Raw genomic sequence first — 20,187 nt, 5'->3', positions numbered from 1 at the left:
GTGAGGCAACAGTACTAACCACTGGGCCACCATGCTTCAATGAGTACTTCATGCATTGGCTTCTCAATGTTTTTTACAATCGATGAGGCAAAGTCAGGAACATGATTGAATACTCTCCATTTGCCAACAATATTTAAACAGCACAACACTATTCAAAGAAACCAGCATAATCATCACCTCATCCACCAGTTTAAAAATTCACTCCCCACAATGCTAAAACAATGTGGATGCAATGTGTGTAAGATGCACTTGAGCAAATCACGAAGGCTTCTTCAAGGAAGGGCGAGAGTAGCAGGCACATGGAACAACCATCACTCCAAGTTCCCTTTCAGATCACAAACCATCTTTCATTATTGATCGATCAATTTCCTGGAAATTCTTCCAGAACACCACCATGAGACTGCACAAACTACAATGGTGAAGAAGGTAGCTTACCTTTCCAAGGTAAATATATGCTGGTCTTACCATTGGCACTCATATTCATGGACATGGACAAATTAGGTCAAAGCATTAAAATGTGGAAGTTGTGATTGTAAATTCACAGACACTGATGCATAAATTGACCTACTCTACAATCATTATAGGTGCCTAGGTTATATTTTACTGTTAAACAGTTCATCAGTTACACTGAATAAAATAATCTATTAACATAGTAACAACATTGTAAGTGCTTATATAGAATGCAGCTAATATTTACTAAGCTTGCTGATTTGCTTTTATCATGTCATGAATGTACATTGTTCAGAACACAGACACTGAAATTCAAAGCCAAAGGTATCACTGAACATTTGAAGTTTGAAGTGATTGTTAATGAAAAATATCTATTCAATAGCTTTGAATTTGCAGATATGCCAGTGAAAAATTGTTCACTCTTTTACTGTGCTGGAATGTCATGCACAGCTTTGACCAGATTCTATTACAGATTTCTGGAGTCCCACATCAACTTTCATACCATTGTTGTAATCCAAAATTATTTGCATGAGAGTTTTATCTTAATGAATTTAGGTTAAAGAAATCTCTATTCTGCTTAGCCTACCGAATCATTAATATTGCAACATAGATCTGTGAAATACCATACATAAAATCTCAGACTTTACCAAGTCACATTGAATATGGCGGGATGTTGGTATGAAAGATAACATACCAAAAATATCAGTGTTCCTTATAAATCTAGGGTAAAGCTGAAGTACTTTTCAGCATCTGCACATGTACAGTTGATCGTGGAATTCTAGAGACTGCTGTCTGTAATACCTTCTTCCCTTAAAGAGTCTGCTGTTACATCCCTCAACAATATATTTGGCACTGGAATCACTGTAATGGCATTAAAGTAAGGCCTTTACACACTAGTTCTTAATGAAAAGGCTAGAAAAATTACTGCAAGTTCAAGGGTAGTACGGGGGCTTAGTGGTTAGCACTGCTGCCTCACAAGGCCAGGGACTTGGGTGACTGTCTGTGGAGTTTGCACATTCTCCCTGTGTCTGCATGGGTTTCTGTCCACAGTCCAACCATGTGCAGAGCAGGGGGATTGGCCACACTAAATTGCTCATTGTATCCAAGGATGTATAGGCTAGGTGGGTAAGGTATGGGAAATGCAGGGTTACGGGTGAGAGGGTAGGTCTTGGTGGGATGCTCTTCTGAGGATTGATGTGGACTCAATGGCATGTTTGCATGCTGTAGGGATTCTCTGATTGAGGATTAAGTGAGTGTTATTGTTGTAATAAGTGATGATTAGTATTGAACAACCTCTCTGGTCTTGAAAATGAAATTTACAGGTCTAGAGTCTTCTTCCTGTGGAGCAAGTTAATTCTGCACATTTTTTTTTCAAAAATGGACTTCGGCTCTGCTGTCAGTAGGTGGGGAAACATGTAAAATCCAAAAGGATGTTTTCTTGCCTTACCACTGATTTGTCTAAAATTTTACAGGGGCAGATAGGTGTCTGGTGGCCAATTAATCAAGGACTTCATCCTGCTCATGGTAGGAGTTGTCCTACATCATGTGGAAGGCCCAGAAGCATCAGCTGCACAGCCTGGTGTCAGGTAAGGGAGGGGAACTTTGTTCATGTTTCCTTGTCTCAGTAGAGGAAGGCCCTTCAAGATCACTCCCCATTTTAATTTTCCCTCAATCTCTTGAACCTAGCTTCCCACCCTCTTCACTCTCCTCCCAGAACTCACCAGGGGCCATCAGCAGGCTGGGTGGATCTGTAGTCCCAGCAGTGCCATTACTGTGACTGGCAATGCCAGTACTAAAAGCTAACGGAAAATTCAATTGGCTAGCAGGTCTCTAAGGTGGGACATCCTTCTGAGAAAAGGGGCATAAGCCTTGCCTCAAAGCAATTAAGACAATGCTCCAAGCATTCACTTGTCACCAGGCTACCGTCAGAGTTGTTGGCAGAAAATCACCTCAACTTTTTAGGACAGCGCAGGGAACTTGAACACCCCATAAAATCCACTCCAGTTTTTTTCTCCATGATACAAATGTAACTAATGTTTGTAATTTCCTCCTTGCTAATTTGCATTCTGCATATCTCAGAGATCTTCAATTTGATTGTTCAAAAATCCTCACAACTGTTTTCCTTGTTCACATATGTCACTGATCCTCTGTAGACATACCAGAGCAAAACATATGCCTCATTAATCCAAATCTCCATACTCATGCCAGTGAAAAGGCTTTGGCAATTTGTAAGTGAGGTGACCAGCAAAATCGGTTTCTTCCCTGTTGTGAACAAAATCCAAGCTGTTAACATTACCCCCTTCAGTAAGTTTTTAAATTGAGTTTCAATTTGGCAGTCTAAAATATTTGAAAAAAGAACAAATCAAATTTTGATTTTTTTTTCTCTGTAAAATGCGCTTATAGTTTCTCTATGATTTGTCACTTGATTTCTTAACAGTGCAAAATAACAAAAAATTACAAATATGATGAATCTATGCAGCCAAACATTAAAACATAGCAGCTCCAGGTATTAACATTATCTGTTTTGTACAATTTTCAACCTTGCATTACATATTAGGATTGTAATGCTACTTTCTCAGATTCAGCATCACTAACACTGTTTTGCCTACAAATTACCCTGGGAATTAAACACAAAACTCTCATCACTGAGTTTCTGGAATACATGACATGCTGCTCGATGGGTTCCTTATCTTCATGGTAGAGTATATGGGTGATTAGATGCTGACTGAGACCAGAAAGATTTACTGACCATTAAACAGGTAAATGTACATTACAGAGCATAAACTGTATATTTACAGTAATATAAACTTAACTAAACTCGTTTAACTATCAAAATGATAGACTTTCTTTCTTATGATGATGTTCAACATTAAATAAGAACTTTAAATGTGATTCTCTATTTAAACAGCTATTTACTGGCCTCATCACATTGATGGATCCAGACTAACTGCTGCTGTGCAATGTTTCCAAATATGTAGATCCAAGTTCCTTGAAGATTTCCCAGATGAAAAAGACATCAAAAACTATTTATTCTGTAACTAGATTATCATTAGGAGACTTCAAAATCACATTTTCCTATTTATAAACAAATACCAGACATTTGCTGCAAGTGGCCATGGGATCCCCATGGGATGCTTCTATTTGACATGAAAGTCTTGAACCATTGATCTGTTCCTATCACTTTTAAGTGGCTTGATTGATGGACCCCAATCCCAGTAAAAAAAAAACTGGCAGTCAATCTTTTGTATCCTTAATTAGGCTGCATCGTGGCTTTGTTTTCACACGTGCATCAGCCAGTCTGAGATGCATATTTTTCTTGCTAGCTACAATTAGTAGTAACCTATTTAATCTTGTGAACGGTGTAACCAGCAAGAACATAACCAATAGATAATTCACCCATGCTTCATTTTATTGCACTCTGCCATTTTATTCCTTTTGAGCACCTACTCTTTTTCTTCCTCACTGTCAAGCCATTACTTACAAAAATTGTTCACTATTCAGAAACATTAACAATGTTTTAGAGATTGTAGCTCATTAAGTGCCTCGTTTACTATTCAACAAGTGGTTTTGCATGATTATTGCTGATGCATTTAAATTAAATAAACTGCTATTGGTAATTTATAAAGAAATATATTTTGTCACTAGTGTAGTTCAAAATACTGCTGCAAAGCTTGTTAGAAGAATATTAATGTTACCAGTATACATTATTTCAAAGCTGAATAACTCGCAATAATTCAAAGGAAACAAAATGTACGTACATAGTAGAGCATATAATATATCTATATTGTGAAATCTTAGCGATCTAATCCATAATAATGTTGAAAGAAGATATATTGTGCCAAAGCTTACATTACCAAGTGATTAAACTACAACAAAGATCTTTATAGTACCTTTAATATAACATAACAAAACTCTAGGTGTTTCACAAAGTGTCATAAAACAAAATATGACAATGGATCACATAGGTGATATTACAGCATATAACCAAGTTATCTTGACTACAATTGACTACTTGACTACAGTTCAGCCTTCAACACTATTATCCCCTCGAGACTGATTATAAACTTAGTGATCTCAGACTAAACCCCATTCTCGGCAACTGGATCCTCAGCTTCCTGACCCACAGGCCACAATCAGTGAAGATTAGGGAAAATATTTAATCATCACTAACACTCAACACTCAGCACCCTACTGTACTCACTGTACACCCATGACTGCCTCACAAAATACCAGACTAATGCCATTTACAAATTCACTGATGACACCACCATAGTTGGTCGAATCTCAGATGGCGACGAAACAGACTACAGACAGGAGATGGAAGACTTGGAAAAATGGTGCACTGAGAACAACCTAGCTCTCAATGTCAGCAAAACTGAAGAACTCATTATTGATTTTCAGTGGGATATTACTCATATCCCCCCCCTACACAGCACAGAGGTGGAATGAGTGGACAGTGTCAAGTTCCTGGGAGTGGTCATCAACAACAAGCTTTCTTGGACTCTTCATGTGGATGCACTGGTTACAAAGGCCCAAACAATATGTCTTCTTCCTCAGGCAGCTGAGGAAATTTGGCATGACAGTGAATACCCTTGCCAATTTTTATAGGTGCACCATCGAGAGTATTCTGTCTGGAGATATCAGTACCTGGTATGGCAACTGTACCATTCAAGATCAGAGATGGTTACAGAGAGTGGCAATCTCAGCCCGGACAATCACAAAGGCCAGCCTCCCATCTATAGAATCCATCTACTAGGCCCGCTATCAAGGAAAGGCCGCCAACATTCTCAAAGATCCAACCCACCTTGGCAATGTTTTTCTACAACCTCTACCATCCGGGAGAAGGTACAGAAGACTGAACACATGCACCAGTTGGTTTCGTAACAGTATTCTAACAACAGTAGGGTAAAAACTGAATGGACTCACAAACTCTTAACATTCGCCTGTACCTGTGTTTTTATTTTTGCCGCTGTTTACCTATTATTTACTATCCATGTGATCTGCCTGTATTGCTCGCAAGACAAAGCTTTTCACTGTGCCTCGAGTACACATGACAATAAATTCAATTCATGCATTCATTCATTCAGAAGCATAGTCAAAGAAATAGGTTTTAACAAAATAACATGAGGGCAAGAGTAGGCCATTCAGCAAGTTAAGCCTGCTCCTGCCATTCTAAATCTTTCCTGATCATCTATTTCAACACAAATTTTATTTATATGCCCTTACTTGTTTGTCATTAGTATCAAGAAACCTATCAATCCATATCTTTAACAGACCAATAACTGTGCTTCCATAGCCTGCTAAGGTAGAGAATTTAAAGATTCACTACCCTCTGGAATGAAGAAATGGGCTTGCTCCTTACTCTGAAACTGTTTCCCCTGGTTCTCAAGATCCCAGCCAGGGGAAACATCCTTTCTACAGCTGTTGTGTCTAGTAGCCACTTCAGAATTTGTAAGTTGCAATTAGATCACTTTCATTCTTCTGAACTCTAGAGAATACAGGCTAATTGTCTTTAGTCTCTCTCATTGAAAAGAAGGAAAGAGAAGTACAAAGGCAGAGAGGTTTAGGGAGTAAATTCTACAGCTTAGGTCTCAGGTAGCTTAAAATTATTTCCATCAATGGTAGAGCAATTAAAATTGATTAAGGAAGATTATTTCATCTATAGTGGATAAGGATAAGAAGACAGAGCAATAATGGCTTAGGTTAGCTGTGTGGTATCTGGAGGCACTACGGACGTTGCTGAACCCAACTTAATTATCTAAAAGCCACCCTTTTCAGTGGCTGTCCAGGTAAAATGGATACAGACACAGCAATGGGGAAACAGGATGAGAGCATGCTGAAAATGTCATGGAAAACCAATCATTATATATTAGTAACAATGCTCATAAACATGGCCAAACTCTTTTCATTGGATGATAGGCCACAAAGCTAAGTCAATAGCTCTTGTTGTTTTGGTTGTAAGAGTATCAGTTTAGGAGAAAAATGGCTTTCTCAACTACGCTTAGCATGACCTATGTTGAACATTGCAGATGGTAGCCATGATATGGAGGTATCGAGGTTGGACTGGGGTGGACAAGGTCAGAGGTGAGACTACACCAAGTTATAGACCAACAGGTTTATTTGAAATCACAAGCTTTCTGACTGCTGCTGCTTCATCAGGTGAAGTGTCACTTCCCCTGACAAAGGGGCAGTGCGCCAAAAGCTTGTGATTTCCAATAAACCTGTTGGACTATAACCTGGTGTCATCTGACTTCTGACTTTGAACACTGAGGGCGCAGACTCCAATGTTAAGTCTGTGCAGTAGAAGTACAGAGAGTAATAAATTGTGACTTTGGTTAGCATGCAGTGCTGATCAGATGCCTGATCAATCCTTTTTCGACCTTACACCTGTCAGTGAGACCCTCATTTAAATATGTACACCTCATTGTGTGTTCAGCAGGATGAAAAATCCAATGTCGGAGTTAAGTAAAGGCAGCAGCATTTGATTTACAAGTTACTTATCTATCGCTGGCTATATTTTGGAAGGAGTTGTAAGAAGTTGGTAAAGTTTGCAGGGACTGGTAATGGCTGCAGGAGAGGTATCAGAATTGATCTTTTGGCCCTAATGTTAGGTTGCTGCATCAAAAGAACATGGAGATCATCAGCAAAATGAAACACTGCTTGCAGAGCTGGCAGGAGGAGCGCTCTCTGCAGAAAATAGAAATATGTATTGAGGGGCTTCAGAGAGCACCTATTCTACTTGCACCAAGTCAAGTGAATGAGATTCACTATGGAGGCAGACACAAACTGTTCCACGTCTTGGATTGTAAGTAAGTAAGTAAGTAAGTCTTAGGGTGCTGTCAGTGGTCCTCAGATTCTTTTTTCATCAATGGATCTATCTGGGCTGGCACAAATATCTGGCTGTTTACCATCCATTATGACATTAAAAATTCAGTCATCCTTGGAGTGGAAGCTTCATTGACTACTCCCTAAACAGAGAGAAGTAAGAGGAAAGCATACATGGCTTGACCTCACCGCCAACTGCTCACATAAGGGTTACGCCCGAAACGTCGACTTCTCCACTTCCTGATGCTGTCTGGCCTGCTGTGTTCTTCCAGCCTCCTGTCTGTCTATTTTGGATTCCAGCATCTGCAGTTTTTTTTTGTCTCTAATCACATGTGGTTTTGTGGGTATTAGATCTCAGTGGTGAGATATACTAAAAATCCAAAGGGTACCACTTTCTCAATACATAGTTGCATGAAGCGCTCACAATCAGATTTATGAATGCTCTCCATCCTGGCAGCAATCATGATTCATTTATCTTGCACCCTTCCATAGTTTCAGCAGCCTTGTCACCATCAGATTGAACCAAAGTGTCTGCTTGGCAACAAGAGCTATTCTGTCTAGATGAGTGATGACTCTCTTCCACATGCCCAGTGCATGTAGCCAGCACTATTATAACAAAAGCAATGATGCAATGAAAAATGTAATGGAGCAGACCATGGGGCTGATAAAACAATGGTTTTGATGTTGAGCCACTTGCAGGAAGACCCTGTTGCCAGAACATTTGCCACCTCCAAGCACTTCAGAAATAGAAGTAAGAAGGGAAGATGCAGCCAACACATCCATGTTCCAGATAGACTGTGAGTATATCTTAAGACTCCAGATCCCTGAACTAAACCCTAGATTGCTAATGTTTAACATTTCCCCACATTACTATCTCCCTGGCAGACAAGCATTGCATCTGGTGGCCAAAATTGTGAAATAAAAGCCACAATAAAGTGACTATTCCATAACAATTGTGTCCACCAATACTCCACACACTACTCAACCAATCATTTGCATTCCATTCATTTCTGATTGCAGGTGCCTTTTATTGGGTCAAATGTTCTTTCACAATGTTCCTAGTAAGTACAGCATGCCTTGTGGATGACTGCTGACTTTCAATGAGGGAAGATGGCAGTTCACCTTGCAAGATGCCCTCAAGGCCCAGTTTCAGCCTGCATCACTTCAGTGTGAATGACAGCAGACTATATCAGCTGGTGAGAAGACAGCTATCCTGGTGGAGTGGCAGCAGTGGGTTCCCGAATGGTGTCATCTTGAGGCAGAATAGAAAGTTTGTGCTCCATGGAGACACAGCCATTTCTCCAATCAGTCCTTCAGCATTGTCTGCTGAACTGCTGTGAAATCCCATGTACCTGTAAGCACTGGCACTTGAAGCCTGTGTTGCACTAATTTGGGTATAAATGGCAAGCTGCGACTTCAAGAAATTAGTCTAAGCTTCCACTGCAACACTCAAACATTGGAGGCTTCTGCTTGTGCTGCAATGTAAGCTGAAACATTGGCCATCAGATTGTGCTTCACGCTTGAGTCTGTAAATGTTTTCATGGAGTTGGCCAAAACTTCCACACAGAAAAGAATGGGCTGCAAGCACTGCAGTGTAACAGATTGCAGTATGAGAGTGAAATGGGATTTGAGAAGGTGCGTTAGGCAGGAGCATACCGTCATCCTTGATGGCTTCATCTACACTACTGGCCATGGCCTCAGTGATGGTCACTCCAAATATTCCCAGCACTTCTCCTCCATGGGTGTTTGGGCATGCAGCCATGCCTGCTCCCCACTGGTTTGGTGCTGCCACTACCACCCTGTCCTGAAAAAGAGAGGGAAATGTGTCAGTGAGTGCACTTCCATGTTTGGTTGATATGTCTGCCACAGTTAAATGGTTGGCAGCATGTGCAAGTTGTGAAATATGTATGCAGTTCCGCCACTGCTAAAGGTATGAGGGTGAGATGAAACACATGAATTTGAGTTTTGAATTGAGGCAAATATAGACTAGTGATTGGCAAATGAAGAGGGTGTTTTGAAAAGAGAGTGTGAAGTTAGTGGTGCAGTGGTAGCATATGGCATGGAAGGATACATTCACTTGATCAGTTGTCTGGGGTCACTTCCTTGCAGCTCTGCATCCAGGTCCTCTGGGCCACTCTGGTGGGATTGGTCACCACAGCCATCTATTCCACTACCTTCTCAGGAGCAGTCTTGGTAGCTTCCAGCACCCTGAGGGAAGGCAATCGGTCTCTCTTCCTGTCAACCTCCTGCATCAATTCCTCTGATATAGTTTTTGAGAACCTCGCGGTGTCATTTCTGTATCTTTCTCCATGTCGACCCTTCTTCCTCAGGCAACTTTAGACCTCATTGTAGCCAGAATGCATTGGTATTAAATAGAGCAAGCTAGCTTTAAATGGTGCTAACTTTGCATGGACATGGGGTCTCATGCTGAGATGCGCAGCCACCCTGCAGTCTGTTCAGGACTACAGTCTGCATGCTGCTTGTTCATCACTTTGAACAGGTGTGGAGTAATTATGTACCATGAATCCCTTATCCAATTTTGGAGCTATCCACTTTTACCCCCATTGGAATCTTTTAGCACAGTAGGTTATCATTCAGCAAACTAATTTGTCCAAAACCACTATTTTTTCTGCAATAATCTGCAACTTGATGGGGAAACATTTGGAGACAATAATCCAATAATAAAATGGCATTTAGAAAATATGTGGCTAATAAATGAAAGTTAAGATAATATTGTATAAAGCAAGTTGACAAATTTGATGGAGTTCTTTGATGGAGTAACAGAGAAGTTTGATGAGCTGATGAGAGTAGTACGATTGATATGCGCATGGATTTCAAAAGCCATTTGACATAATACTATGTAACAGACATGTTAGCAAACTGAAGCTCATAGGATTAAAAGAACAGTGGTAGCTTAAACACAAAATTTGCTAAAGGACTGAAAGCAGAGGTAAAGTGCTGCACGTCTGTTTTTAAGACAAGGAAAAGGTGTTCAAACGTATTCCCCAGTTTTGGGAGGATTTGTAGCTCAGGTTGATGTTCTGGATGTAGGTTTGCTCGCTGAGCTAGAAGGTTCATTTTCAGACATTTCGTCACCATACTAGATAACATCTTCTGTGAACCACCAGACGAAGCACTGTTAATAATTCCTGATTTCTATTTTGGGTTGGTGATGTAATTTCCTGTTCTTTTTCTCAGGGGTTGGTAAATCGGGTCCAATTCAGTGTGTTAGTTCATAGAGTTCTTGGAAGCATAGCATTCCAACCAGAACTCTATCAATAAACACATTGACTTGGATCCGATTTACCACCCCCTGAGAAAAAGAACAGGAAATGACATCACCACAGCGAACGACATCACCAACCCAAAGAAACCGAAACACAAATAGAAAGCAGGAATCATCAGCAGTGCTTCATCCAGAGGCTCACTGAAAATGTTACCCAGTATGGTGACGAAACATATGAAAATGAACCTTCCAGCTCAGCGAGCAAACCTACATCCAGAGTATTCCCCAGGTTGGGTATTAGGATCATGTTCTTGGGTGTAACTCATTTTTCTACATCAGTTACCTAGACTTGGGTGTACTGAGCATAATTTTAAGTTTTGCAACTGACATTAAACTCTGTAATCAGGAAAACTATGGGAGAACAGCAATAGAATTTGAGAAATTATAGGATGAGCTGGTGATATTGGCAGACACTTGACAGATGGCAATTAATGCAAACAAGTGTAATAGTGTAATACATTTTGAAGAATGAAGAAATTGAATATGAAACAAATTATACAGTTATAAAAAGAGTGTAGGATCTAGTGGATATGTTTATGCAAATCTTTGCAGGCACAGGACAAGTTTAGAAGGCTGTTAAAAAAGCAGGTGAGATGCTCAACATTATTAATAGAGGTATGGAGTACAAAAGCAAGGATATTATGTCATACTTTTATGATCACTAGAGGCCTTAATTAGAGTACTGTGTTCAATTCTGAGTGCTACACATAGGTTAAGCTAACCAGGCCATTATGAAAGTGAAAAGAGACTTAATAAAATTGTAACAGGATGAAGAACAGTTATTACATGGAAAAACTGGAGAAAATTAAAGTAGGGGAAATTTGTTTGAGATGCTCAAAATATTTAACTGTTTTAAAAGAGTATAGAAGGAAAACTGTTTGTAATGGCAGAAGAGTCAGTACCCAGAAAACACTGACTCAAGGTGGTGGCAAGAGAACCAGAGATGATATGAGGAAACATGTTGTTTTACAGTGAATAGTCCGGATTTGAAATGAACTGCTTGAAGTAATAGCAGGTTCAATTATAACACTCAAGAGGGAATTTGATGAATACTTGATTGAAAAACTTTATAGGTCTATGATGAAAGAGTGAGGAGAGTGGAATAAGTGTTTATTATTACTGAAAAGGTTGTATTGGTACAAACTGTCAAATGGCTTCCTCCTGTGCTCTATGATTATACCATTTCTTTAATTTCTCTCTAAATGACATTTATTAAGTATTCCCACTATACAGGCTTGTGAATAATGTCACAAGTGGACAGAGGAGGGCATCATGAAATTAGCCTAAGCTTTTTGGCAGCAGTTGGGAGTTTGGGAGTTCCTGGGATCAGCCTGGAATACTTATTCAACTCTTCAATACATAATATAAGAGTGGAATTATGCTTCATATACTATGCTTAATATACTTCAGTGGAATTGAGAATTACAAGGAAACAAATTGAAACATTGTTTTGCTGTTTATCTTAAGATCTTTCTAAACTCTCATATATAATTCTCTTGGTTATATTTTCATTTGTACAATAAAGTGGTATTTTTTTACTAAAGGACATTGACAGCCTTCGTACAAATATGGTTAGTGACTAACCATCAAGATAACCGTTTGCAAAATTAAACTTACAATCAATCAATCAAGCCAGAATTCATTCTGATATCAGAGCTAGGATCATAACAGACAGAATATTATAACAACTTATACTTGTATAGTGCATTTATCATAATAAAATATCCCAAGATGAATTACAGAAACGTTATAAACTAAAATATGACATTAAGCAACATGGGAAGATATCAGATCAAATACCTAGAAAGTTGGTCAAAGAGGTAGGTTTTAAGGAGTGTCATACTGGAGGAAAGTGAGGTAGAGAGACATAGATGTACTTGGAGTATATTCCAGAGCTTGATCTTTAGGCAACGGAAAGCAGAATCACCAATTCTGGATCAATTAAAATTGGGGAAACACAAGATGCTAGAATGAGAACAGTGCTGATAGCTCAAGGATTTGTGAAGCTTGAGGAGAATATATGGATAGGGAAGGTGTGACTCTGGAGGATTCAAATTTTTAAATTAAAACATTTCTTCTCTCGGAGACACAGTAGCTCAATCTTAGGTGTAGAAGGTGAATAGAACTTGATTCAAAATTAAGGCAAGGCAGCAGAGTTTTAGCTGACCTCAAGTTTATGAAGTCAGAATGTGGAAGACCAGCCAGAGGTGCATCCAAAAAGTCAAGTTTAGAGTCTTGAATGATTATTTCTGAGCTGCTGAGCTGAGATTGGGGTGGAATAAGCATGCTAGAAAAATGCAATGGTACGAATTTAAGGTCAGAAGCTCACTTCATAGTCAAATGTAATTAAAGTTTGCAAAAAAATCCAACTTTATCTCAGAGTGTTGCAGGAAGAGGGATGGAATTGATTGCTAGGGAATGGAGTGTGGAGCAGGGATCAGAAATAATGGCTTTAGTGTTCCCAATATTTAATTTAAGTTATAAACTGTAAATGTATGACCTCTGATTTCCAACTTGGCAATGAGTTACTGAAAAAGCATATGATTTTTAATTAAATCTTTACTATTTTCATCATGTTCAGTCTTTAACTGATAATGGCTCCAACAGTGGAGCTAAGTAAAGAGTTTGCTTCTTTGCAGCATTTTGCTGCTTTTACTTTGAAATGATAAACTCTGACCTGTTGTTTCTCTATGGATATTTTCTATTCTACCACAACCAAAATCTAATATGGATTGTTTAAAAGATTGTTTTTTTTTCTTTTGGAAAATCAGCTAAAAATAATCTTTCTATATCATATTTTCTTACAGCTTATTTTATGACCACTCTTCACAAGTCTCTTTAAGAACATATATTACACAGTGTACAAAAATTTATTGCATTCTTGAAATGAGTAAACATATGAATTACTTTTAATTCATTTTGTCTTTAGTGTATTCAGTGGTAGAGTGGTGGGTTGTGGGGTTTTGGAAGCAGAGATGGAAGATGCAGGAAAACCGGAAAGTACATACAAAAAGAAAATAAAAACCACAGTTCATACCAAATGTAATTGCGTCAGTAGATGTTTTAACTTTAGTCGCTTTTGCTTTACTCCGATCACCAAGTCCCTTAACATTGTGTCCTTTACTTCCACGAACCTTTCCAGCAGCACTGGAATCTGCCATTTCTGTAAGACAACAAAAATGTGTCAGGCATTACCACCTAATATTGCTTCCAGAAACACTTAATTTTTGTTTAACTTTTCCACAATGCAAACATAAGTGTACCAAAAACAACAGCTGTCCATTTAGACAGTTACACTATCTTGAAAATGTTATATGCTTCCTAAATTTCTTTTTTTCTAGGTTTTTTAAAATTAAGTCTTTTCTCAAACACGTTTGTGAGTTTGTACATTTCCAATAACTGGACGTGCCAGTTTTGCTTTGCGGGTAACACTCTTCCTCCGAAACCAGAAACTGTGGTTTCAAGCTCCACCACAGAACATAAAGTGGATTAACATTTCAATGCAATTCATGGAAAGTACTTCAATTTTGAATGAGAGGTCAAATAGAGGCCTCATTGTTTGTTGCAGTGCTACCGTGAGACATCAGAAATATAATGACTCAATTTGAAGAGCAAGAGCTTGCTTCAAGTCGCTGCCACTATTATTTCTTTAACTGACACTATCAAAAACAGATTAACTGATCATTCATTATTGCTATTTAGGAGATTCTTTTGAATGCAAAATGGCTTCCATGCTTGCCTACATAACACCCACTGCTGTATTATATTTCATTGTTTTTAGTGGTTTCAGGTATTTCTGTAGGTCCAAGCAAGTCCTGAATAAACAGAAGCCCCCTTCAATATTTGGATGCTTTGTTTTTTTTTAAAAAATACCTTGATTTTACTCTTAGGTAAAATCTTTAATAAAGCATTGGCAACAAGATTTTATTATTGCCTGGAGCACTATAGAGGCTATGTTGTTATGAATTATGTTCAAAAATACAATAGTTATTAGGATAGAACTGTGTTTTAGGGTCAGGATTCCCAGAGGATTTCAGGGTCCCTACATGGTCTGTGCAGGAAACATCAACTTGTAGTCAGCAGACGTGCTTGCTCTCCCATTAAGGCCAATGAGCAGGCTCCAGAGGCTGGAGAGTCAGTCAGAGGAGCACCAGAACTGTAACATTGGCACGAATATCATCATCCAAGGTGCAAATAAACAATGCATGCAAAAGAAAGAAGGAAAGTTTCCTTTGCTGGGAAATAAAAACATTTCACTCTAAATAGGTCATGATTACCAGGTGGGGGTTGGGCATGTTTGGGTGAGGAGGGTGGAATTGCTGGTGATGGGGTTTAAAAGGCCATGGCAGAGTGTTTTGGGGTGATGGGAACCTAATACTTTTAAGTAAAAATGTAAATGAATGACTTAATACACTTAATGGTAAGGTCCTAGGGAGTGTTGCTGAACAAAGAGACCTTGGAGTGCAGAGTGCAGGTTCATAGCTCCTAGAAAGTGGAGTCACAGGTAGATAGGATAGTGAAGAAGGCATTTGCTTTGTTTTTCTTTATTGGTTAGAGTATTGAGTACAGGAGCTGGGAGGTCATATTGCAGCTGTACAGGACATTGGTTAGGCCACTGTTGCAATATTGCGTGCAATTCTGGTCTCCTTCCTATTAGAAAGATGTTGTGAAATGTGAAAGGGTTCAGAAAAGATTTACAAGGGTGTTGCCAGGGTTGGAGGATTTGAGCTATAGGGAGAGGTTGAATAGGCTGGGGCTGTTTTCCCTGGAGCGTCAGAGGTGAGGGGTGACCTTATAGAGGTTTATAAAATCATTAGAGGCATGGATAGGATAAATGGACAAAGTCTTTTTCCTGGATGGGGGAGTCCAGACTAGAGGGTATAGGTTTAGGGTGAGAGGGGAAAGATATAAAAGAGACCTAAGGGGCAACTTTTTCACGCAGAATGTGGTACGTGTATGGAATGAGCTGCCAGAGGAAGTGATGGAGGCTAGTACAATTGCAACATTTAAAAGGCATTTGGATGGGTATATAAACAGGAAGGGTTTGGAGGGATACGGGCCAGGTGCTAGCAGGTGGAGCTAGACTGGGTTGGGATATCTGGTCGGCATGGACGGGTCGGACTGAAGGGTCCTGTTTCCATGCTGTACATCTCTATGACTCTACGACTAAATAAAATGCGTAAGGTAATTCACTAAATACACTTTTTTTATTATTGTGAACACAGCCTTAAAAATACTCATTTTGAATATGAGAAATCTCAATTATTGAGAATAAGTGCACTTTGTAATCTACAATAGAGTTATTGAGGAATGTGAGTACAGAGTTGGGCCAGTTACTTGGCACAGCCCTCATCTCTGAAAGCGCACCTCAGTTCCCACCACAGCCCCTCATGCTGTGCACCTCAGAGAACTTATGTGTCATTAAATCACCCATGAAAATCCTTACATCCCTCACATCCCCACTTACCTCCATGAAACCCTATGCACCATCACCCCCATAAATCCAAAATATCCTTCACAGTATGCACAATATAAAGTCCTCAGAAGCCGTGCAATAACAATAGGAATTATTTTTAAATCACTGTCAGAGAAATAATTTCTTCAATCAAATAAAACCCTGTACACAAACACACTTATATTTACACTGGAAAGAGAAAAACATAGTCCAGTGAAAAAAAATCCTAATTATTTAAGTAGCGATCAAATCCATAAACAAATAAGAGACTATATCAAAGGCATATTTACTGCTCTTAAAAGTTTCAATCTTGGATCAAATATGACTGCAGAGGCTAATAAGGCAATTTCAAATATTTTGGAAGCCTTATGGCACTTTCTCCAATGGAAAAGCTACCATACTGCATGATGACATTTAGGCATTGACAGTGAATGCAATGGTCAATATACTTTGCAGGAACAGATCCCTAAGATGGATAACAGCATTGGAAATACATTACAATACAGAGTCTCATAATGACATTTCAAAGTGTCAAACAATTTTATCCATACCTTTTAGAACAGTCATGACACTTCAGGAGGGCTCTTGCATTGGTCACAAACTCTCCATGGAGGTGTTATTTTAGGGCTTCGAAAACTCACACTAGCAAATGCAAATTGTGACTGAGAGGAAAAGGGATTTTCCCGTCATTATCAGAACACTGATCTCAGATTAGGTTTGTGTGCATTTTATACTTCAGGCCTTCCCTGTCCACAAAAAGACCACACAAAAATGGATCAGGAAAGGGAAACGATTATTTTTTCAGCAAAAAAGCTCATCAGTGTTTTGTAATCCAATTCCATCGGGAGACAAAAATCCAGCCCATGAAATCAAGACAAAGTATAGTTTAACCCAATCCTTGTTGATATAAACCTGCTTCTAACCTGACTATTGTAGTAATTGTAACAAGGTCACCGAGGTGGATGTCATAGAACATGAGTTCTCTGATTGGGCCTGTTAATCTGGTCCAATCAGGAAGCCCTGGCTGACATAAGAACAGGAGTGTCAAAGATTCTGCTCACTTTGAGAGCTGGCTCTGAGTGTCACATGTACATAAGGGATGACTTGGTGATGAGATACCGGCCTCTGTGGAGTTATTTCAGTGGCAATGAGAGAAAAGCGCACTTCTGAAGAAAGTTGCTCACAACAGTCATTTTTGAGTTGGGTGTAGGAATTTCTGGCATTATGCTATTATTTTGATTCATTTGACCCTGCCATCAAAGACTGGGCCCAGTATGTGGAAAGAATGCGATATTTTTCAAGGCAGATAACATTGGGGCAGATGAAAAGCAATGTGTAATTCTCCTGACAGCTTGTGGACCCACAGCTTGTTCAGTTATTAGGAGACGAATGTCTCCTGAGACACCAGATACCTTCCAAAGTTTGACAGATTTAGTTAAGGAATATTACGAGTCCAAGCCTCCTCTAATTCTGTGACATGATCAGTTTTACGTGGCAACTCGAGAACCAGGGAATCTGTATCAGGATTTTTAACGAGGTTAAGATAATTGCAAGAGGCAAGTGACTTTTTTTCAACCGTTAATGAGATGTGGAGAGACTGTCTGATATGTGGGATTAATGATGTAACCATGATGTGCAGCTTATGATCTGATACTCCACAACCACCTGATGAAGGAGCAGTGCTCCGAGAGCTAGTGCTTCCAAATAAACTTGTTGGATTATAACCTGGTGTTGTGTGATTTTTAACTGATGTAACCATGCAAAAGTTTATTTTAGCTGAAGACCAAGTGGATTTCAAAAAGGCACTACAACAGGCTTTGTCATTGGAAAATGCAGCAAGTGGAACATATGAGTTGCAGGGTATTCCAATGGGAGTGGTCACCCTCACCAGGCCAACTGAGCTTGAGGAAACATCACTTGAGCGAAGGCAATTGCACAGTCATACTCAGGGGCTCTAGGTCAACCCACAGCAAAAACCCAAAAGAAAGCCCAGTCTCAGCAAAACGCGTTAAAATTTTCTGCAGGATCCGGGCCAGCAAGCCATTGTAGTTGATGCCATTATCTGGACTTGAGACAGCAAAAGAGGCCTATTGGACTTAAACTGAGTAAGAGAACTCATAGGCCAGTATACAAGAGATTGCACTCCCTGAAGAGTCCACTTACATAAGGTACAGAGGATTTATATGCAAAACTGGCAGGGAGGCACTCCTTCATGAAGCTAAATGTGAGCCATGCGTACTTGCAACTGCAATTAGATGAGGATTCCCAGAAGTATGATACAATTAATACAAATAAGGGTTTATACCAATATACGATTGCCTATTAGAGCGTCATCAGTATGTGCCATTTTTCAGCAGATGATTGAGAACATTTTACAAGGTCGCCATTTATCTGTTTGAAATACTAATAACAGGGAAGACCAATAAGGAGCACTTAGAGACTTTGGGCATAGTGCCTAGATATTTTTCCCAGGCAGGCATATGCCTGATAAAGAGAGAAATGTGTGTTCCAGGCACCCCAAGTGACCTACATCAACTACAGAGTCAACAAGACCAGGTTACACCCTTTAGAAGATAAAGCGATGGTGATCAAAGGTGACCTGGCTCCAATGCCTGTATCGGAGATTAGGTCGTTCTTTGAGATGGTGAATTATTACAGAAAGTCCATACGTAACCTGGCTTTTATCCCTGCACCTTTGCATCAACTCTTTGAAAACGATCAGCCTTGGAAATGGTCACATAACCAAGCCATATCTTTCAGGGAAGTCAAGAAATAGCTATCATCCTCTAAGGCGCTGGCACACTATGATCCCAAGCAAGATCTGGTAATACATGCAATGCCTCCCCATACAGCATTGGGATGTTAATAGCTCATAGCTGGCCCAATGGAGAGGAACGCCCATTAGCGTACACATCCAGGACTTTGGCTAGTGCAGGCTGTATATTCACTCAGATCAAGAAGGAAAGTTTAGTGATCATATTTGGAGTCCGAATGTTCCACCGATATAAATCTGTAATAATAGTGGACCATAAAATGTTACTAGATCTACTGAAAGAAGAAAAGGGCAACAGCTTCAGGCCGAATTCAGCAATGGCTTCTAATACTAAGTGCATATAATTACTAGTTGGAACACATCTGGGAGGCCAAGTAGAAAATGTAGATACATTGGATCTCCTCCCGCTGGCAGATATACCAATGGTGGTACCATCACTGGAAATGTTTGTGATGTTTTAAATTTTCTAGACACACATCCAGTCACAGTTCACAATATCAAACTTTGGATGCAGAAAGATCCAGTCCTGGCAAAACAAAAACAGCTGGGGGGTGACTGGGGAAACCAAAGTGCTGTCATAACCAGAATTGAAATCTTCCTGAACCCGGAGAGACCAGGTCACAGTAGAGGATGGCATATTATTATGAGGAGCAACAGTGACTGTCCTGAGCAAAGGTCGATGCAAGATGCTGGCTGAACTCAACCAGGATCATCCCCGGATTTCCAAATGAAAGATGTCAGCAAGAAGTTATATACAATGGTCAGGATTGCATGCTGACATAGCCGGTGGGGTAGTGCCCAGACTGCCAACAAGGACAAAAACTACCACCAGTAGCTCACCAACAGTCATGAGAATGGTTGGGCAAATATGGGGAAGACGATTGAAAAACTATGAGCATTTTCTGTAACACATGGACTCCAGGAAGTGTTGGTCACAGACAACAGGCCATTGTTTACCAGCAGGGAAAGTCAAATGGTATATATGGACAGCTCCATACTATCCATCATCCAATGGTCTGGCAGAAAGAGCAATCCAAACTTTGAAGGCAGGCTTAAGAGAAAAAGCCTACAGCTTCATTCGTGATACCAAACGGTCCCAGTTCCTGTTGATTTTAGGACCATCCCTTCATGCAACTGCAGAAATAGTTCCAGCAGAGTTGCTTTGGGGGAGAAGATTGCACATCAGGTTAAATCTGATCTTCTCAGATCTGGGGGAAGGGTGAAATGGCCTCAGAAACGTCAGTACCACACACAAGATTCCGCTTAGCAAGGGAGACTGTGTACTTTAGGGCATGAAATTTGGTGTAGGAACCATGGGAATGGCCTTGTCTGGGTCAACACAAGGTTAGAGTTAAGAATTTGTTGCTGGAAAAGCGCAGCTGGTCAGGCAGCATCCAA

At 39.8% G+C, this 20,187-nt stretch overlaps 1 protein-coding gene across 6 annotated transcripts in view; it reads right to left on the bottom strand.

Moving 5' to 3' along the window:
- znf512b (zinc finger protein 512B) overlaps positions 1-20,187 on the bottom strand; it is a 99,195-nt gene that overhangs the window by 73,226 nt on the left and 5,782 nt on the right. For all 6 annotated transcript variants that reach the window (XM_043710402.1, XM_043710401.1, XM_043710404.1 and 3 more), the window contains one exon: positions 13,599-13,724. In XM_043710402.1, the coding sequence (XP_043566337.1) occupies positions 13,599-13,722 (124 nt within the window). In that variant the 5' untranslated portion in view covers positions 13,723-13,724. Of the gene's footprint in view, positions 1-13,598; positions 13,725-20,187 lie in introns of those variants that run through there.

The sequence above is a fragment of the Chiloscyllium plagiosum genome, chromosome 20 (genome assembly GCF_004010195.1).
Source record: "Chiloscyllium plagiosum isolate BGI_BamShark_2017 chromosome 20, ASM401019v2, whole genome shotgun sequence".
Classification (NCBI taxonomy): domain Eukaryota; kingdom Metazoa; phylum Chordata; class Chondrichthyes; order Orectolobiformes; family Hemiscylliidae; genus Chiloscyllium; species Chiloscyllium plagiosum.
The sequence above is the reverse complement of the archived record's forward strand: the minus strand, read 5'-3'. Positions and strand labels throughout refer to the sequence as shown.